Source organism: Drosophila mauritiana, chromosome 2L (assembly GCF_004382145.1).
Source record: "Drosophila mauritiana strain mau12 chromosome 2L, ASM438214v1, whole genome shotgun sequence".
Taxonomy (NCBI): Eukaryota; Metazoa; Arthropoda; class Insecta; order Diptera; family Drosophilidae; genus Drosophila; species Drosophila mauritiana.
The window spans coordinates 19,575,858-19,595,889 of NC_046667.1; the positions used below are offsets into that span (position 1 = coordinate 19,575,858).

At 44.6% G+C, this 20,032-nt stretch overlaps 5 protein-coding genes across 7 annotated transcripts; 2 read left to right on the forward strand and 3 right to left on the reverse strand.

Moving 5' to 3' along the window:
• The first annotated feature begins 138 nt into the window (after positions 1 to 138).
• LOC117135286 (kinesin-like protein KIF14) lies at positions 139 to 15,774 on the forward strand. Its single transcript, XM_033295455.1, has 2 exons — positions 139 to 1,684; positions 13,722 to 15,774. Exons 1-2 carry the CDS (start codon positions 245 to 247, stop codon positions 15,645 to 15,647), a joined length of 3,366 nt encoding a protein of 1,121 aa, XP_033151346.1. The 5' UTR covers positions 139 to 244; the 3' UTR covers positions 15,648 to 15,774.
• LOC117135288 lies at positions 3,672 to 9,348 on the reverse strand. Of its 3 annotated transcripts, none has more exons than XM_033295459.1 (2): positions 8,846 to 9,348; positions 3,672 to 3,875 (listed from the first exon to the last, which is right to left on the reverse strand). In XM_033295459.1, the coding sequence occupies exons 1-2, from the start codon at positions 9,000 to 9,002 to the stop codon at positions 3,721 to 3,723; spliced, it is 312 nt and encodes a 103-aa protein (XP_033151350.1). In that variant the 5' UTR covers positions 9,003 to 9,348; the 3' UTR covers positions 3,672 to 3,720. The 3 variants fall into 3 exon arrangements, with proteins under 3 accessions (XP_033151350.1, XP_033151349.1, XP_033151348.1); XM_033295458.1 differs by lacking the exon at positions 8,846 to 9,348 and adding an exon at positions 4,284 to 4,439; XM_033295457.1 differs by lacking the exon at positions 3,672 to 3,875 and adding an exon at positions 6,553 to 7,283 and having other exon boundaries at positions 8,846 to 9,342.
• Positions 15,761 to 17,280, reverse strand: LOC117135287 (PI-PLC X domain-containing protein 2). The gene is made up of 2 exons (XM_033295456.1): positions 17,082 to 17,280; positions 15,761 to 17,024 (listed from the first exon to the last, which is right to left on the reverse strand). Exons 1-2 carry the CDS (start codon positions 17,155 to 17,157, stop codon positions 16,114 to 16,116), a joined length of 987 nt encoding a protein of 328 aa, XP_033151347.1. The 5' UTR covers positions 17,158 to 17,280; the 3' UTR covers positions 15,761 to 16,113.
• A 400-nt stretch (positions 17,281 to 17,680) lies between these two features.
• LOC117150213 (pyridine nucleotide-disulfide oxidoreductase domain-containing protein 1) lies at positions 17,681 to 19,209 on the forward strand. Its single transcript, XM_033317010.1, has one exon. It carries the CDS (start codon positions 17,748 to 17,750, stop codon positions 19,164 to 19,166), a length of 1,419 nt encoding a protein of 472 aa, XP_033172901.1. The 5' UTR covers positions 17,681 to 17,747; the 3' UTR covers positions 19,167 to 19,209.
• Positions 19,147 to 19,900, reverse strand: LOC117150214 (transcription initiation factor TFIID subunit 13). Its single transcript, XM_033317011.1, has 3 exons — positions 19,778 to 19,900; positions 19,372 to 19,714; positions 19,147 to 19,301 (listed from the first exon to the last, which is right to left on the reverse strand). The coding sequence occupies exons 1-3, from the start codon at positions 19,820 to 19,822 to the stop codon at positions 19,279 to 19,281; spliced, it is 411 nt and encodes a 136-aa protein (XP_033172902.1). The 5' UTR covers positions 19,823 to 19,900; the 3' UTR covers positions 19,147 to 19,278.
• Positions 19,901 to 20,032: the final 132 nt, after the last annotated feature.

Genomic DNA, 20,032 nt, shown 5'->3' on the forward strand with positions numbered 1-20,032 from the left:
CCAATTATCTGATATCTTAAGTGAGCTGGTTAACAGAGTTATCTAACGGAGTATGTAAGTGTTGTTCATCCCTGGCTCGTGGTAGCGTTGCCGGACCTCAGGCCGCTCACTGAAATCAACCCTGCTTTGCTATCGATCGCCGCCCGTCACTAGAAAAAAAATAACAAACGACGCCGCGCAATAATTCGAAACTCCTTGGCGTTATTTAAAAAACGAGCAGAAAGACCTAAATAATAATATAGAGATGAGCAACAAGAGCACTCCGGTGCGCCAGCGCATCCAGCAGTTCCAGACGCGAGGATTCCACAAGTCCACGCCGGCATCCGAGATGCGCAAGAAGGTGCTGATGACGCGGGCGGAGGATCGGGAGCACCGGGATCGTCCCGAACAGCTGCTGAACACTGCATTCAGCGGGAGCACGCCGCAGCCCAAGCCCAAGCCCACGGCCCTGAATGCCTGCTACACACCCTCGTCGCTGTACAGGAATGCAAACACTACTCCTGGGAGATCAAAGACGCCCGGCACCGGGAAATCCAGCTGCAGCAGGGCAAAGGAGCGGGACTCTCTGATGGAGTCCTGCCTCAGCGTGTCCGAGGAGAGCAACATGATTGTGGCGGTGCGAGTGCGGCCACTGAACGCCCTGGAATGCACACGTGGTCAGGTCACCAATGTGGTCCAGGTGCACGGAAACAGCAACGAGCTGACTGTCCAAGCGGGCAGCAGTGCTGATGCCTCCGCCGGCGTGACGCACTTCTTCAGCTACGACCAGGTCTACTACTCGTGCGATCCCGAGCGAAAGAACTTCGCCTGCCAGGCCAAAGTCTTTGAGGGCACAGCGCGTCCCTTGATCGACACTGCCTTCGAGGGCTACAATGCCTGCTTGTTTGCCTACGGCCAGACGGGCTCGGGCAAATCGTACAGCATGATGGGCATTGAAGCGTTGGATGACGCCGCTCTGGATGGCGGACCGCCGCACGATGAGGCGGGCATCATTCCACGCTTCTGCCACGAGCTATTCCGCCGCATAGAGGCTGTGAAAAGTCAGCAGCAGCTGCAGGTGGAGGTGGAGGTCAGCTACTTTGAGATCTACAACGAGAAGATACACGATCTGCTGAGTGTCCAGCATGCGGCAGCTGCCGCCGGGGAATCCACGCCCATCCAGCAGCAACAACAGCAGCAGCGGCCGGCCCTAAAGGTCAGGGAGCATCCCATCTTCGGGCCCTACGTAGTGGACTTGAGTGCCCACTCGGTGGACTCGTACTCGGCCCTCCGCAACTGGCTTGCCGTGGGCAACTCCCAGCGGGCCACTGCCTCCACGGCCATGAACGACAAGAGCTCGCGCTCACACTCCATCTTCAACATTGTTCTGAACCTCACCGATCTGAGCAGTGACGATGGCCTGTTCTCGGATACGGACTCGAGCACGGCCTCCTCCCTGCGGCAGACGCGGCGCAGCAAGATTAGTCTGGTGGACCTGGCGGGCAGCGAACGCATAAGCGTCTCCGGGTCGAACGGCGAGCGGATCCGCGAGGGCGTCAGCATCAACAAGAGCCTGCTGACGCTGGGGAAAGTAATTGCTGCTCTGGCCGACTCCCGCAAGGCCAGCGCCAATGGACCCCTGGGCTCTGGGACGCCCAGCACCTTCGTTCCCTATCGGGAGAGCGTGCTCACCTGGCTGTTGCGGGTAAGTGTTACAAAATAGTTCTTAGCTGCGTTTGTACTTATCAACTGGGTCAGTGGGTTGGTCTACTTTCGGCGTGTGATAACTCTTTCTTATCCCCTTAATTGAACCCAGAGGTGATTGCTAAGTATGAATTGAGTACATTTTGCCTTCGAATAAGTTCAGCTCAGTAATAACTTATAATATGTCTTCAATGTAATTCATTTATTTGCAATCCTTTTCGCACTTTTGCCACCACCGATCGGATGGCTTATCAACACTTTCGCTTCGATTAGGCAGTGGCCCGCGGAATGGGGTCCCCTTGCAATCAGTAATTACCCGGAAAGCAATCAGTACGTAGAACTGCACTGGCAACGCAAATGACACGTTGACCCCTGCGGACAGTACCCACAAAATGTTCGTACGGAAAAATGTTTACTTAACTGCTGGCAGATATGCGGCTTTCCACAGATCTCGTGATGAGCTAAGCCCACTGTCCACGGAGATACCATCTCGACTCGCGACACGCGAACTCAGTTTTAATGATGTCTGCACTGCGAGGAGCAGCTGCTAGACAGATTTATGTTGGCTCTATCAATTAACTGGGCTGCTAATTACTTTAATTAAAATAAAGCGTCAAATCGCCCGAAAAACAAGGAAGAGAAGACAACATCAGCCCGAGATTAGATTGAGTTTATCTGCGCTTTTTAGGACTAAATGTGAGATCTCGAGTTCTGAACTCGAGCCTTGTTATCACTCGTTTGTTTATTTTGCTAAGATTGCCAGCAGACTCAGTGTCTTTTTTATTATTATTTCCTTATCATTTTCGATAGAAAAACCTTTTATGAAGGTCTACCAAATCAAAGACCTCCCGCACCTCAATCAATTGAGTGATTAAAGTCTTGGCCTCTTATCATATCTATTTAATCTATTGTTGTTGCTTTTCCTCTGTGCCCATAAAATTTATGACCTGATACAAAGGCACGTGTAAACTTTCTAGAAATTTATTTTAAGAACGCAAATAAAAAGATAGCAGTGTCTTCACTCGGGTAATATAATTGTTTTGTTATAAGATCTCAGCAAAAGGTGTCATAAGCAATGCCCACATACTTAGCAGGAAAATTGTTATAAACTTGTCATGAGACTTGAATGTTTTGTATTAGTTAACATAGCGAGCCATTGCCATTTATCATACTATTTGTTTCACGATTGTTTGAATTGAGTAACGACTGTGGTAATCAATGTAACATACTTATGTGTGCATTTTAAGTTAACAACTGCTCTTAAACGAACACCACACGTTCGTAATGTCTTGATTGTTGGAATATTACCAGGCTAGTTAATCCGAAAGTGAGGGTTTTATATAATACAAGTATCTGCTTCTAAAAAAGGCGCACTCGACATGTGCGACGTAATTTATAATCATTCCACTGCACTCAATGAGTAATTACACGGCGCCAAAGTGAGAGACTCTTGATCGAAGGTACTACAAAGTCCGAACACTTGTCTTTTTTCCCGAAACCCGTTCCACTGAGGCTTATTTAGTGTCCAGTGTCCACTTCGCTTTTCGTTACGGTAGTACGCCCCATAAAATGGCTCACATGATTTATTTCCGTACGCGGCCTTTGCCATAAAAGGTGAAGCCAAATATTTGATGGAATGGCGTCGTACCCAAGTTGGTTGTAACCAGGTGGTCCGTAGGGGACCCTTGCACGGCAGCCAGCGTAGTGACGAAACGCACCAGATGGTGGGCAACCATCCATCTTTAAAATCATTGAAATATTTATATGGTTTAGATTTATTTTTGGATTTTTTTCGTCACTAGTTGTATTTACCCCTTTAAAAGAGGGGTTTTGTTGAATATTTAATATCAGGCGACCTTGTTTTTAGCTGCCTTTGATATTTTTGGGTGTCCATGGTTCCTATCTACCAGTCAAGTACTTTTCCTATCTTTGCATTCGCCACAAAAGTTCCATCTACATCTTCACTCGCCACCCCACAGATTTAAAAATACTTTTCAGATAATGCTTTATTTTGTATTTTTGTGCCGTACTTCGGCACTAAAACAATATAACACTTGATACGTTATCGCGTCTCCTAAGTTGCGACACCAACAATTTCAATTGTTGCTGTCGTTGTTGACGTTTTCCACATTTACACGCCGAAGGCTCGCATTTGCAATTGCCCTTGCTCAGCTTTTTTCCATCCTTAAGAGCTGCAATAACAATTTGTACACAAAATGAATAATTTATACAGATAGTTAGGATGGTAACTAAACGTTTACAAAGTCTATGCAAGCTAGTAAATGTAATTGATGGCAGGAGTATCTTACAATAAATAAATAACTACCTGAACTTCAGTACAAATTAAGTAATGGGAGGTGCTTTATAATCAAATTTGGATGGTTTTTGGAACTTTAATTTAGAACTGTAGTCGTGCTTTGAAATTGGCAGTCCGTTTTGTTTATTAGCACAATCAGACTCGTCATTATAGAGTCATATTTCACAATATATGGATAAGTTAAATGGAAACGGAAAGGTTTTGTAAAAGAATAATTCGATTTTTTTAAAGTGCACATGTACTTATTTAATTTTAAATACAATGGCCTAGCTATTGAGTTCACCTTGCGACTTGACTCCTCTGGAAGTTTTCAATTTTTTTAGCAAACGGTTCAGCATTTTTCAAGTGCAGAGGGATCTATTCTATTCTATCCAAGAAATAAGTCCTTTTTTATCCTAAGATTATAGTATTTCTCAATTTTTATAAGTTTTGAACTCGTTGCGACCTTCTCATGGCTGGGGGAACTTTGGAACTGGAAATGCGGAGTCGCAAGCCAGCTTTCTAAGTAAATTCCAAACCAACTTGTTCGTGTGCAAAGCCCTAGCAACCGCACTGAGTTCACAATCAGCATTTTCCGAGTTGGCTTTGGGAAGCCACAAACACTGTTTAGATAGCCAGGGAATGTGGGATTTCGAATAGAATCCAGAAACATCGAATTGAATGCAAATGGCGTACATAAGCTCACACGATTTCAAATTCGATTGATCTGCGGTGTCCAATACGTGTCTAATGCAAAAAGCGTGCCACTGAGGATACGTCAGCTTATTATTTTCGTAATTAGCAACAGGCGAGTTGTCTGTCGCCGCTATGAATTTTCAAATAAGCCACGTTTTCAGTTCACAAATTAATGCTAATTATCCGAACCGAAACAATGTGACATACGAGCAGTAACCATATTAATTATTCAAAAGATTTCGACTAATTGAGGCATTCAATAATGAAACAATATTCTATAGTAGTTATAATGTAGAAATTCGAAAGTTTGTATCTCTGACCCACGTTGGCGTCACAAAATGCTTGGGAACGTGTGCTCCCCGTTCCAGTTTCCCGCATAACAACAATTGTAACTTAAGCCACACTGTTTAATAATATATTTAGCCCCAACCAAGTGGTTAGCATTGGAATATAAAATGAGTCGAATTCGCTGCACAAACAACTGAATATATGGCTTCCTCCCCGTGAGTTGTTTTTCTCAAACAGCGCTTTCCCCGTCGCCCCATTGCACATACCCTTGCACACCCGTGGAATTATGCAAATGGAATGGTTGGTGTGGGGTTCTCAGTTCTCAGTTTGATCAGTTGAAACTTTGATTCGCCTTTCATGATTAAGGCACGGATGATCTCATCTACGCGTGTCAAACGTTCATTGCTCTAATTCAATTCGGTTTAGTTGGGGGTCTTCATTTGGATCACTTGGGAGCGCGCAACCGTGGACGCTGGGATAGTGCATGGTCAAGTTCCAGGTCGGTTTATTGCAGTTCGAGGTGCTTTCTCTTAGTTCCCAGGGTGGTGCCTAAAACCTGACCTTAGCCATCAAGTACTTACTTATCATATTTAACGTTGTCAAGCGGCGGAACATTTTGAGTTCAGACCACAAAAGACAGATTAACTTCAATTAGTAAACTGGTGCGAGACGGAAAGATTTCCGTAAAGATTTGCATAAGAAATTAAGGCTTTTATTTGGAAAATTTAAGTCCAAACTGACCCACCTCAACGTATGTAATTGGAACCGGTGTCTATCTTTGTTTTAGAAATCGTAGCAACTATGAATGACATCTCCCCACTTTCTTTTAATCGTAATTTCCTCAACTAACCCTCAAGATTAAAATACGCATTTTAACTTAAATTTTTCAATCGTTTGTCGTTTTATTCGGTTTACATATAATTTAAATTAACCATTAATATATAATATATATGATATATAACATTGTATAAATTGAAAATTTTCTTGGAACCTGCAAGCAAATTTTACACAAATCATTACATTTTGATCAATTACTTAAATGACTAATGCAATTGTTAAATCGTTTTTATAATATTCCGTCCGTCTTTTTGCACAGCTGAGTCTGAACACCAAAAACTAATAACAATTTCTGTTCTGTAACGATAAGTTGAGTTAACCAAATGTAACCAGGCATAAACGTTTGAAACAATTTCAACCTTTACGCATACAGCATTACATATTTCGATTTGATTTCATTTTGACACTAGCTCGGACTGTGCAACGCCCAGTTGGTATTACAATAAATATAGGGGAATGTCTAATATAGACAAGGATACAATAAAAATCGGGGTCCAAAGTATGTACTACGCATATATCGAGAAAATAACAGTTGTAAACCTTGATTGATCGTTATAGTTTTCATTATTTCTTGCTTACACGGTATACCTGTAACTGATCCAATTGGGTCCAAACTAAAGCAACGAAAATAACAGAAATTTCGCTTAAAAATTTTCTACTGCAATTTACTCAGTCTCTCGCAAAATAGAAAATTCAGTTTTTGCTTCCCTTGTTGTGTTTCGTGTACATATATAATATTTTCCTTTTTTTTAGCTTTTTACGATGTTCTCGTTTGCCTAAGGTCAAAAAATGCGTTGGTCAAGCGGGGCAGGTTTTCGTTACTTGATTTTTTCGTCGTGCGCTATTGTTTGTCGGTAAACAAAGTGCCGTTTGTAGTTGTACATAACTGCGAAGTTGGTGTAAAAACGAAGTGGTTGATAATGGAAAAGGTTAGTTGTAAATTGGTATCAAGTGGTTCTGGCTTTTGTAAATGGTAGTGTATTCGCGACGCGGAAATGCTGGGCAACCATTTCAAAAATAGGGGTACAGTTGCCTTGGATTATTGTAGCTGCAGGCTGCTGTCTCGCTCTCTCGCGCAATCTTCGTCTTTAACAGCTTTTTCTCTTTTCTCCTCGGGTTTTCTTTGTTTTTGTTTTTGTTCTTACTCTTTCAGGTTTCCTTTCTTCTGGTTAGATTACACATCTGTATACATATATGGCATTTCGCGAATGCTGCGGGCAGCGTCCGCAGTAGAGTCGTCCCGCTCCCACTCACACCTTGCAGCTTTGCGGGGCGGCAAGGACTGTCGTCTGGCTGTGGTTGTGGGTGTGCTCCAGCTCATGCTCGTGCTCGTGCATGTCCTCCTCGTCCTCGCAGATGCTGTCATGGTGCTTCCGCTGCTCCCGCTTGCGCATGTAGTTGATGAGCGGCCGCTTCTTGTGCTCCTTGCAGAACGGGCAGTCCTTGCGCATCTGCTTCTCGGACTTTATCTGCTTGCACTTTTCTGCAATGGTAGGAAAGAGATAGGTCACCGGTTAGTGAAGGTCGTCACTGAATGTTCACCTTCGTCTGTTGTTTCCCGCATTCGCTTCCACTCCGCTTTCGGCCTACGTGCCCTTCTGGGCCTTCGAACAGCTGATTTGACTACGTGACGTCGCTGCGTCTACGTTCACGACGTCACGTCGCCACCGATGGCGCCCCTCCCCTCGCTACCTCGATTTTTCCCGCTACTCGACGTGTGACCCTGTGACGCAAGCAGCTATATATTTAATATTATCATGCACTGGATTTTAGAAACCTATTTTAAAAAGTTGAACCTATCTAATCTTTGGTTTTAATGGAAACATTGTTGTCTTTCAACTACTGTAACACCATTACTACGTTGAGCACAACTGTACTTACAGCATTTGTGCTTTTGTGACCTGCCTCAGTTAATTAAGCCATTGCTTTGATTGCTCAATTGACCGTGTTAAAAGCTAAACGGTTATTATTGATTAAAGCCCAGCCGATCCATGTGGAAAGTCTATTCATAGCCGCTGATAAGCGACCTTGCATAATCTCTAAATGTGTTCAACACTGGGGGAAAAAGTGCTGTATAAACTGGATATATATGTACATGCATATGCATGCAACAATTCAAATAGAATTCAAGTTGTGTATATACAGACATATCAATCTAAAGTGTAAAGTAAGCTAATTATTTGCCTTGCATAGTTTTTCACTTGTTTTTTTCATTTCTCTGCAAACCGATAATGCACTACACGTACATGTATACTATATGGACGAAAACAGCACGAAGGTTTACCATTTGCACACCTCGCTTTCGTTATTGCGCTTCAGTTTTGGCACTCAAACACAATGAAGCCCTGCTTTATTTGTTCCTCCCTATAAAAGAATCCATTGTGCGGCCACCTGCTCAGCTTTTGAGAGCCGATTCTGGAGGTACAGCCAAGTCTTAGTTCTTAGTTGTCTGTGTATTTAATAATCGTAAAGTATTCGAGTGCAGAGTGTGTCTTAATGGACTTGGGTAGTGACCTCGATGAGAGCGGGTTTAACCACCTCTGAAATTGCCACACAAAGTATATCTTTGCCTTTTACGATTTTCACGAGTGACGAAGTGACGATATACTCTTTTTGTATGCCCATCTGAATTGCGCTTTAACTTTGGAATGCCGGAAATTCGTAAGGAACCTTATGGGCTTTTAGCCGCTTTGTGTGTGCAATTAAGCGCGAATATCTTTAGCACGTGGATTCAAGCCGTAAATATAAACAAAATTGAGGGGGTGTGTGGCTGGAACCTACTTTATAAGGTGACTTGCGCCGCGAAACTTTAGACACCCTGTGCTTGTGCGCAAAAATTAAGGCGTGTTCCCCACACAAACACACGCACACACACACTTATGCACATGGGGCCAAGAAATCAGGCTGGCTATTTATAAATGGTTGCACAAACAACAAACAACACACGCAATAAACGAAAACAAGTGAGAAACGCGCCTGGTTTTAATCTCGCCCACTTTTTGCCAGTGCATTCTGAGTGCTATCTGGTTTTTCGCCAAAAATTACCTTGCACTCGACTGTAGCAGTCCTTGACCGCGTGCGAGGAGGTGGTGGACTCCAGGGTGCCATAGGGGAACTCCTCGTAGTCGCGGTAGTAGCCGCTGCGCATGGACCCGCCATATGCCATTGTGGTGTCGCTGACGCAGAATCCCCAAACATCCATGTTGTGCTGCGCAGTGTTTCGGTACTATTTTTGCGAACTGCAGTGCCAATCAACGGGATGTGAATTGTGTTTGTAATGTGGGTGTGTGTTTTTCTTTCTTTCTCTCTCTTTGCGCGCGTTGTGCGAGGTCGTTTCACTTTGTCTCTCGAATGGCTCGGGCGTGCAATGAACCCTGGCTTTTAAAATCACTTTGTTTTGTTTTTTAACAACGCTTTTTGGTGCACTTTTGCGTGGAGGTAACTCGCAGAGGTGCAGAGGTTTTCCTTCTTCTTCTTCCTGAGTTGCGAATCTCTCGCCGAAATTCGATGTATTCTGTTGGAAGTCTCTCGTGAAACTGAAATCCGAACACTAGAATTACTGCATTTTTGTAGCTCTCGTGCGCTGGCGATACTTCGGCTCTTGTTTTGCTGCCCACTTCGGGTCTCCCCTATATTTACTTCTCATGTGCCTACGTGTGAATGTGTGTGGACAGTCGCGGGAAACAGCTTAGGACATGAGCATACAAATGAATGGACTGTTAACTGCGTTTTAAAGCTTGCCTAATCAATATCTCAATAGATTTAGTTATGGAAAAATGTGAGCTTTGAATAGATTTTTAGAAATTTGTTTAAAATATTTCTTCATGTCTTTAGTACTTGGACTAGGTGTATATACTATGCTGCCCGCACTTGTAGTGAAATATGTGTGCCTGTTTGTAAACACGTATGTGCGGCATTGTGTTTTGTTGTGTTTTCGCGTCTCGTGCTTTTGTCAGAGTTTCACCTTACACCCGAAGCCTCCCCTTTCGAGTGCCACAGTGGTTACACATCTCTCGCTTGGGGCACAGTGGTTCGCTACTCTCGAAATCACTTTTGCAGTGGAAGCAACCATTTTCCAAGTGATTCACCCTGTGTTAGTTTGAAAATTTTTAATAAATGTTAATTAGCCGGGGCATGAGGAATACTCTTGGAAGTTTTTCTTATTAGCGGCGAATTGCTAATGCCGCGAAGATGACGAAAAAGTAATCATGAGAGTGATCGGACGGATGTTCGACGGCTGATCATCTGGAGGATTGGATGGACATTTGTGTCTTTATAAGGTGCGCTAATCACGGTCTAGACTGCAGGCCGACCATGCCGTGATTTAGCCTTATTTCTGAAACCAAATTTGGTTGCCAAGCGGGATTTGAACACTTTTGAGAGCCCAAATGGAGTGTTTTTTTTTTATAAACTTTCCATGGTTGAAATGGACTGTATTTCCAGCGTGTGGCATTCTGGAAGCACAACAATGGCTCTAAGCGTGTAAAACCACAAGCTGCACTTTTTCACTACTTCGCCTAGAGGTTTTCGAACATTTGAAAAATTTGCTTAAATCTAGTGTTAATTGGCGGTCTACGTCATTTTAGCCGGTTCCGATCAAGGTTTTTCTGTCTTGGCTTAAAAAGCATACCGCCTATATTAGCGCCTTCCTGCGGTTTGAGTTGGTGCACGCTCATTTCGGTCACTTTGAGGAGATCGTGACTGATTTCTAAAGGTGGGAGGACGTAGAGGGCTATATTTAGGCAAAAAGATTTTTTTTATATGGTACGCTTTGGTACGTGAATGACTAACAGAGAGTGTCGCCATTAATTGTATTAATTTGCGGTTAACGGACCCAGATTCTGACCAGACGACACTGACGGGCCCCTAAGGTCACCTACATATGTATTCCCATGGTAGCTGCTTTTCATGGCATATTCCTGCACCTGCGACCACTGTGCACGCCTACGCCGCTGCTGCTGCGCAGTTTGTGTAATCAACCCTCCTCTTTTCGGTTCCCGCTCTTGTTTGGCCCACGGTGCTGACCTGCTTAATCAAACAAGTGTCACTTACGCACACTGCCAAGAATGTGTGCTAAATAGCTAATACGAAGCTTTATTTGAATACATATGTATGCATACGGTACACTAAAAAAAAAACTATCAGATAAAAATGCAAAGGATGGCCAATGCACTTGTAGTCAGCTAAACAAATATCATACCAAACGAATATGTAACCGACATTTTGAAAGCACTGTGATGCACCAATTAGTATCTTGTATTTCTCAGCCTATTCCTTCCGTGTACTTGCATGTGAATGCATTTTGTTTGCACAACAACTTTTCGATTCCCGCACAGCGGTTGCTGATAAGTCAGCTGATAACGACCATCAGTAGGAGCCTTTGTCACGGTAGCTTTACGCAAACAGTTGGGCGTTGTCTTATCATTGTGCCCGTCCCTATCGCACCGAGTCCACAATCGAAGCACACACTCGAAGGTTTAGATTGTCAATTTTCCATTCCTTGAGATTTTCACGCATCTGTTCAGAGTGCTTACGAGTGCATTATAGTCACCGTGGGCCTAGTGTTTACCGATCGTTAATCATCGTACCTCTTGCATAGTGGGGTATAATCCTTTTTGCCACATATGTACAGCTGCGGTTAAAATAATAGCACTACTGCAGGTGGAAAGTTGATTTCCTAAAAAAAGGTATTGAATGTTTATTTTTTTTAAAGTCTGATTGCATGAATAATAAGTACCATATGTTGTCTCTCTAAGCAAGAAATTTTGACTCTCTCAATGTAACGGTTCTTTATGTTTTTGGGCACTTTCTGCAAAAGGGCGCTAAATGAGGCGGTAACAAAAATAGCACTGACCACGTTTTTGCTGAATAAAATTAATAGGAGTGATTGCTTTGGGTTTTTTTTCGACATATTTTGAAAAAAGGAGTTGCATTAAAGGTTTTAATTGAATTTTTTTCAAAAGAAGACCAAAAATTCTCTAGTTATGGGTCGGGGAAAGCATTCTACCGTCGAAAAAAGGAATTTGATTAAAAACATGATCTCTGAAGGTAAAACCTACGCTAAAATGGGACGGTTTGTTGGTTTTTCAAACAAAATGATCCGCAACGCACTTCTGTTTGTCGAAAATAACGAAAAACGTGGAAGAAAGCCCTCTATGTCCAACGTGGAGATCAAGCGCTTGGTTCGGCAAAGCAAGAAGGAGCCTTTTAAGCCGGCGACGAAACTGAAGAAGGAGCTTCAGATAGCTGAAAGCGTGGAAACAGTTTGCAAACACTTTAGACAAAACAACCATAATGTGTGCAGTCCCAGAAAAGTCCCGCTTCTGACTGCGAAGCATGTGGCAAAGCGAATCGAATATGCCAAGATACGCAAGGACTGGCCTGTGGAGAAGTGGCGCCACATTTTTGTGGTCAGATGAGAGCAAAATTGTGTTTTTTGGTTGGAAAGGCTCTCGGTCTTATGTTCCGCGTCCACCACGAACTGAAAAAAATCCTCGCTTCACCTTTAAGACGGTAAATCACGGGGGATCCAACATCACGGTATGGGCGTGCTTTTCATACTATGGAGTAGATCCGATTCATATGATTCAAGGCATCATGGATCAGCACATTTACACAGATATCCCGGAAAATGTGATGGCGACATATGCCGAGGATGAAATGCCGTTTTTTTGGACATTTCAACAGGATAACGACCCAAAACACACGAGGAAGAAGGCTCGAAAGTGGTTTGAGCAGAAATCGATCCGAGGAATGAAATGGCCTGCTCAGTCACCCGACTTGAATCCAATCGAAAAACTTTGTGCGGACGTGAAAAAAAGGTTTCTGAAGCCAAACCCAACCATAACGAGGAACTTTGGATTCATGGGGGATCGAGGATCAAGGATTCATGGAGCAAAATTCCTCAAAAACGGTACCAGGACTTGGTGGACTCCATGCCAAGAGGATGATAGCTGTCATTGCCTACAATGGTCACGCAACCAAATATTAAGATTCTTTAAACATAGTTCTTAAGATATAATCCATTTGTTGAACTCTTATTTTATTTTTTTAGTTAGTTTTAGCAAAATACGAGAAACAGTGCTATTTTTGTTACCGCCTAAATTTGGAGGTTTTTTTTTGTTTTACCAATTATTTTTAAAATATCCATTAGATCTGTTACCAATTTTATTATTTCGATTGAAAATCATTGTAGTATTTAAGATTAGTGGAAAAAATTATGAAAAAATGTCAGAAAATAGAGAAACGATGGGGCAAACACGAAATGTGCTTTTGGTGCTATTATTGTTACCGCAACTGTATATGGGGGGGGTGAAAAACCACTTCCCTTATCAACTTCGATGCCCATCCAGCTCTTAAATTGGTTGGAAAATATGTGTTTATTGGGATTTCTGCTTTATTTTCTTCAGTCCATATGTCGCATTAAATCATTCTTATCACATTAAGATTAAATGGACCATTTCCAATAACAATTCCAAACAGGAACCATTAGGATTATATATATCGGATTATGTTGTTCCTTAAAAGATATTCATCCGACTCTATAAGATACTAAAAATAGTGTATTCGTGTATTCAAAATGCCTGATTTATTCATCAATGAAAGCTTGTGTCGGTTTTAGGTGCTAGATTAAAATAAAATACATGCAAATGATATTATATTTAGGCTTATACTACAGGTACTGATTCACATGCCCTTGTTGTGATTTATCTCATTTAAAAAGGTGCTAAAAAATATTGTTATGAATGCGAGAAAGCCAAGCAACACGTTGTATACCACAGCCATTTGCCATATTGACCCTGCCAATAATAAATAACTTGATTTACCCCAGATATTAACATCAAAACAATACAATTACTCACCCAATCCAGAGATGCATCACAGAGCTTTTAATATAACTGACGGTGTTCCTTCTTTCCAGGAAAACCTCGGCGGGAACTCGAAGACGGTCATGTTGGCCACCATTTCACCGGCCAGCATCCATGCGGATGAGACCCTAGCCACTTTGCGGTACGCCTGCAAGGCGCGTTCCATCGTCAACCGGGTGAAGGTGAACGAATCTCCCCACGACAAGATCATACGGGATCTGCGCGCCGAGGTGGATCGCCTGAAGTCGCTGAGGAACGAGTACGAACGCCAGCGGCGCTTGTCCGGCAATAGTAACAATCCCGTGCCACGTAAGATCATCATTGAAACCTCCGTGGACGAGACCGAGGTGGAGGCACTGCGTCAGCAGTTGGCAGAACGGGAAAGGGAGCTGAGTCGAGCGCAAAAGTCATGGATGGAGAAGCTCAAGGAGGCGGAGGACCAGCGCAAGTCGGAACTTCGTGTCCTGAAACGCAGGGGATTGGCTCTGGAACTAACGGCCGAGCAGAAGCAGGCCTGTCTGGTCAATTTAACAGCGGATCCCATACTAAGTGGCACGCTATTCTATCTGTTGCCCCAAGGACTCGTGCGGATAGGACGGGGACGTCTGCCAGGAGGGAGTTCTAGTTCGCAGCCTGATATTGTACTGGATGGTCCACTGGTGGCCTTGCAGCACTGCAGCATCGAGCATGAACGTGGTGGCAAGTTGTATGTCATTCCCGGCAGTGAGGACTTCGAGACATACGTGAACGGAGAACTTCTGGCGGATCGTCGCCAGTTGTTTCATGGCGACCGCCTCGTTATAGGTGGCTCACACTACTTTCGCATTTCCAATCCGTTCTGCTCGCAAAGAGGCAAGTCCGATCATCCGGTAGATTTCCAGCTGGCCCATCAGGAGATTTTGCAAAAGCAGGAGCAGCAACTTCGCTCCGAACTGGAGGCGGAAAAGCGAGCCGCTCTCACGAAGATCGAACAAGAGCGGGCGCAGCATGCCCGGGACTTTGAGGAGCGTCTGCAGTGTCTCGAACTAGAGCAGTTCAAGTACAAATGCAACAGCGAGATGCTGGAGACGGAACGCCAGGCCTTGGCCCTGGCCCAACAACAGGAACACACCCCGCTAAGGCAGGAAGATGCAGTATCAACTCCAGCACAGAAGTCGACTATACTGGAGGACATTCAACGCATCATGCTGAATCCTTCGGAGGAGAGTCTTCACAAGACCCAGTTGATGGTCAAAGAGGCCACCCAGCGCTGTCGCCAGTTGGACTTGCCATTGGAGTTCCGGCAAACTCAGACGCCCGATGAATTTGGTCTGCTGCGCACTGTAATCTTGATCCTGGATAAGCAGCGGGGATTGAAGGCCGAGTGGCCCACAGCCAGACTGGGAGTGTGGTTGGATTTGGTCAGGGATAATGCTGAACAGCAGGAAAAGCTAAATGCTGAAACCATTTTCCAGAGTGTTGAGGTGGAATGGGAGCCACTGGACGCGGATCTCAATGAGACACTAAGTGACACACACAACTCCAGTCGTATCGCCCTTAATCTGAGTGCCATGAAGGATGTTCTGTTGAATAAACCGCTGAAACGACTGCTCAACGCATCCAGCAGCAAGAGCAATACACCGCGACAGACATCCACTCCCTCACCTGGAAGCCAGCTAGTGCACTTCACCAAACGCCTGCTGACCTACGATCCGGAGGAGACACCTGGCAGCCAGAGTTGTTTCACCACGCTCGTCCAGCAGGAGCTGCAAATCATGCAGCGATCCGCCCAGCGTTTACGGCGCCACTGCGAGGCTGCCCTACTCGAGCGTGAAAACCATGAGGACAACGGCGTCCTGGCCGTCAGCCTGCAGGAGGCTCTGGCACGAATGGACACCGTGCTCAACGGGATGCACACTTCATTGGCGCGAGCGGAAGCCACTGCAAGTGTCACCTCGCCGACGAAAACACAGAAGGCTGTGCGATTTCTTATCGATTGACGGAGATTAGTTCGCACCTTGGACTAGATTTTATGCTGCAATGTGCTTTGTGTTGTTTTTATGTTTTTAAATATATATATTTTGTATATTGGTTTTTAACAATAAAATGTATTGATAGCACCATCAAGTGACAACTGGCTTTTGGAAAATATTTTAAAGCGGCGGTACAAAAATCGACTACAAATAGTTTATCAAATAAATCACTAGCTTTAGTTGGTTTTTATAATGATTTTCTGGTCTTACATAACTTAGTATCCAAATCATGCTTGTACGTAACTGACATAATAGTTTGCTCTGGCATTAAAATAATTATTTACTTCATTATCACCTCTTCGAAAGCTTATCACGGGTTTCGAACAACTTTGTGTCATGCGTTGTATTAACATCCAAATATTGGTTTATAAAAATATTAAAAGGCCCACAAGGGAATATCCAGGTGTTCCCTCTGCCTTTCCTGTGGAAATCTTCATCCTTGGGCCTCCTGCTTTTCCACGCTTTCAGTGGACTCCAGCTCCCTATCCCCTGTCAATTGCTCCAATAGTTTTGTGTTCAGATTAATTACCCAATCGCAGAACTGTCCGTCCTTAAGGCTTACGAAGTCGGCCAGGAACACGTTTACCCTGGGCTCGTCCTTTGGCTCGAAGGGACCTGGAATCTGTTCCTGAATCCAAGGCTGCAGCTTCTTGTCCACCCGTTTGGCTGTGCTCTTTAGGGTAAAGAAGAGCCGGAAGGCGATATAGCGACCAGTGGGCGTGATGAGGCACTGGGAAACATAACCCTGTTGGGGCTGTCGCGAGAGTAGGGAGTCCTCCAGAAAGGACTGCAGCTTCTTGACACTCGCTTTATTGGGCCATGGTGTGGGCCACGCGAAACTGGGCCAGAATCTCAGCGGCAGCGGAATGGGACATCGCCTGTAGATGATCACCACGCTGCGCTGCATTTCCAAACATCTATTCAGAGTGCAATCCTTGAGCGAACCATCCACCGTGGAGTACAGACGATGGGCGAAGAACTGGATCAGATCCTTGTGCAGCTGCTGGTGATGAGCCACTGTCATGGCGTAAAAGTGCTGCAGATCCAGGATTACCACCTCCTCTGGATGGGTGTCCACGAACTGGCGAATCTCCAAAAGCGGCTCGAAAATCTCCATTGCAAAGAGGCCATGGCAGTAGTAGAACTTGTCATCCTTCTGGGCTATCCTTAGATCAAAGTACCGCACTCCCAACTCCAGTTGCTCCAGGGTCCCAGAAGATTGCGTCTTGCTCCAACGGCGCACGAAGCAGGGAAAGAAGCGATGCCACCGCCTAATCGAAGTTTCCGCATCTGGCGATAGTTCGGACTTGCTGTTTATGCCATAAGTCATCGAATTGTGGGAACCTATACTAGATTGCAGACTCCTCAATTAATTCAGCAGTGCGATGATCTCATCCGTACCTGGAATAGCCAGATTGATGATCGACAGATCGCGCAACTCGCTTGGCAGATCCCTCATCCAGTGATCCTTGGACATGGTGTCTCCTTGTCCTTTCTAATCCTTTCTATAAAGACATACACCGCTAAAGTTGTTGTTGTTGATGATGGTTCTGCCTATAAATAATCCATGGGCTTCACAAGGGGGTTCTTTTAACCGTTGCGTAGTATATTTAGTGGGGCTGCATTGTATTGTGGCATTTATAAAATACCAAAGCAGCTGATTTGAGTCCGCCAAACATTTACAGTTTTAAATGAACACCAAGTACAGTGGATACTCTATGACTGCAGCCACTTAGCTGAAACGGCATTGCTTAAATATCTTTATATCTGCATTTAACCAGTTAAAACTTTCCCGAAAATCACATAAAATTTGAAAATATGTAAAAGTATATTTCGGCAGTAACATCTAAAAAACCAATTGTATATACATTATAAACTACCCAAAGTACCTAAAATTTACGCTTGGTATGTATTTGTTAAATTTATTATATCTTTTTATGCCACTTGTTTTCTGAAAGTGTGATTTAAACTGAGGTTTCACTGTGTTGCTTTGGAATCAGCTGTTCAGTTTTTCACATTGCTATTTCGTTGTTTACTATTATTTCATCATAGCTATTCTCCCTGAGGATGTCGCGGGAGTGCGAGTTCCTGGTGGTCGGTGGGGGTATCGCTGGAGTCAGCTGCGCCGAATCCCTGGCCATCTGCCGACCCAATGCCTCAATTCTACTGCTCACGGAGTCCAGCATCGTGAAGAGTGTGACCAATTTGGTGCCGGTGGCTCGCTATCTGCACAAGTTCGACGTCCGGGAACAGGATGTCACCGAAATGGGAGCTAGTTTCGAGACCCTAGTGGATCGACTGGATCACATCAACAGCAGCGAGCACTGCATCCGCACTAAAGCGGGTGTGGAGATCAATTATCGCTATCTGTGCCTCTGCACCGGTGGAACACCCAAATTGTTCTCCGGCAAATGTGTAGATCCCCTTGTCATTGGCATTCGGGACACGGACTCTGTGCAGCTGCTGCAGCGAAGGTTGGCCACAGCCAAGGATGTCCTGATCTTGGGCAATGGCGGCATTGCCAGTGAGTTGGCCTACGAGCTGAAGGATGTAAATGTACACTGGGTGGTTAAAGATTCCCACATCTCGGCCACATTTGTGGATCCCGGAGCAGCCGAGTTCTTTCACATAGCCATGAATGAATTTAATGCGGAGGATTCCTCTCCGGTTGCAGCTATCAAGCGAATGCGGTACAGTGAAGTGCTGCCCAAGGAGCAGAATAACAACCATGGAGCTGCATTGGGTCCGGACTGGCATCGCACCGTCGACTTAAGTGGAGCACGTGAAGGGGGAGAGAAACGACTACCGAAGATCTATTACAAATCTCGCATAAACAGCGTCCAGGATCTCGCCGATGACGCAGGTGCTTTAGTCAAGTTGGAGCATGAGGATGGGAGCTTTGAGCAGTTGACCTGTGACTTTATTGTTTCCGCAACGGGAGTCTGGCCTAATACCGACTACACCTGTGATTCGCCACTTCAATTTTCCGACGATGGTGGCATATCGGTGGATGAAATGATGCGTACGAATCTGGTGGATGTCTTTGCAGCCGGTGATGTGTGCACGGCCAACTGGCCAGCCGCAATGCACTGGTTCCAGATGCGCCTGTGGACTCAGGCTCGCCAAATGGGCTCCATGGCGGGCAGGAGTATGGCGGCAGCCAGTGAAGGTGAAAGCGTGTACCAGGATTTCTGCTTCGAGCTCTTTGGCCACGTAACCAAACTTTTCGGATATCCTGTTGTCCTGTTGGGACGCTTTAATGGTCAGGATTTGGGCAGGGACTACGAAATTCTGGTGCGCTGCACGAGAAATAAGGAATACATCAAGTTTGTGCTGCAAAATGGCAGACTACGGGGAGCAATGCTAATCGGCAACACTGATCTCGCAGAGACCTGCGAGAACCTCATCCTGAACGGCATTGATTTGGAGCCCTATGGCGATGATATTCTTAATCCCGACATTGACATTGAAGACTATTTTGATTAGTTTATTATGCGCTAGCTTAGAGTATTAAAGACATTAAAAATAATTCGGATCTTGGAGCTAACTGCTAGGATTGGCTTATACCTGGATTTGGTGTTGCTTTTTTTGACCGCTGTCATTTGAGCTTGCCCTCGGTGCCTGGTATTATTCGTTTAAATGGTGGATTAGATGGAGTTCTTGGGAAATGTCTAACTTTTGCAATACTCACCCACATACTTGATCTCATCGAAGGCCTTTCGCGCCTTTTTCAACTCCTCGTTCATGGTCAGAAGATCCTTCACCCTAGCGTACTTTCGGGGATCTTTGCGCACCAGGAAGATAATGTCCTCCACTTGAACGCGACCCGTTCGACCGATCTCCATTGCCCGGTGAGTGGTCTCAGCTATATACTCGATGACCAGATCTTCTAGCAGATCTACGGTTTCCGTGTATGGATTCTTGTCGTCTCCAAACCCGAACATCATGCAGCGCAGCTCCTTGCTGAATAGGCGCTTTCGTCCTGAGTTTGTAGCCACAAATTGGTCATCTTCCGCGTCGTCATCAAAGTTGAACTGAAAAAGGCGATTAGCTTAGAATCGGAGACATTGGAACTGGTGCTTATACTGTTTCCTTACATCACCGCCCTCGAAATTCTCCTCTGGCATGCTATTTGAGGCCATAGTGCTGAGATTTTAATTAAAACTTTGAAATTGTATACAAATACTGTGTTTACGCGAGTAACACCGCATTGAATGAGCATTGTAATCGATAATTGCAGCACTGCTGGCGATAATTGGATGAGAAAGTAGCTGATACTTAGACTAGCCAGAAATAGCTAGATTGCGAACTCATATTTCATATATCTGAGCTTGTCAACAAAACTAAATATT

What these genes read in the sequence shown, in the direction of transcription:
- LOC117135286 (XM_033295455.1), top strand. Translation starts at nt 245, where the DNA reads ATGAGCAACAAGAGCACTCCGGTGCGCCAGCGCATCCAGCAGTTCCAG. An exon ending in TGCTCACCTGGCTGTTGCGG is followed by an intron (nt 1,685 to 13,721) that starts GTAAGTGTTACA and finishes CCTTCTTTCCAG; the next exon opens with GAAAACCTCGGCGGGAACTC.
- LOC117135288 (XM_033295457.1), bottom strand. Translation starts at nt 9,002, where the DNA reads ATGGATGTTTGGGGATTCTGCGTCAGCGACACCACAATGGCATATGGC. An exon ending in CTGCTACAGTCGAGTGCAAG is followed by an intron (nt 7,284 to 8,845) that starts GTAATTTTTGGC and finishes CTACCATTGCAG; the next exon opens with AAAAGTGCAAGCAGATAAAG.
- LOC117135287 (XM_033295456.1), bottom strand. Translation starts at nt 17,157, where the DNA reads ATGTCCAAGGATCACTGGATGAGGGATCTGCCAAGCGAGTTGCGCGAT. An exon ending in CATCAATCTGGCTATTCCAG is followed by an intron (nt 17,025 to 17,081) that starts GTACGGATGAGA and finishes AATCTAGTATAG; the next exon opens with GTTCCCACAATTCGATGACT.
- LOC117150213 (XM_033317010.1), top strand. Translation starts at nt 17,748, where the DNA reads ATGTCGCGGGAGTGCGAGTTCCTGGTGGTCGGTGGGGGTATCGCTGGA.
- LOC117150214 (XM_033317011.1), bottom strand. Translation starts at nt 19,822, where the DNA reads ATGGCCTCAAATAGCATGCCAGAGGAGAATTTCGAGGGCGGTGAT. An exon ending in AGAATTTCGAGGGCGGTGAT is followed by an intron (nt 19,715 to 19,777) that starts GTAAGGAAACAG and finishes CGCCTTTTTCAG; the next exon opens with TTCAACTTTGATGACGACGC. An exon ending in CGATGAGATCAAGTATGTGG is followed by an intron (nt 19,302 to 19,371) that starts GTGAGTATTGCA and finishes GAATAATACCAG; the next exon opens with GCACCGAGGGCAAGCTCAAA.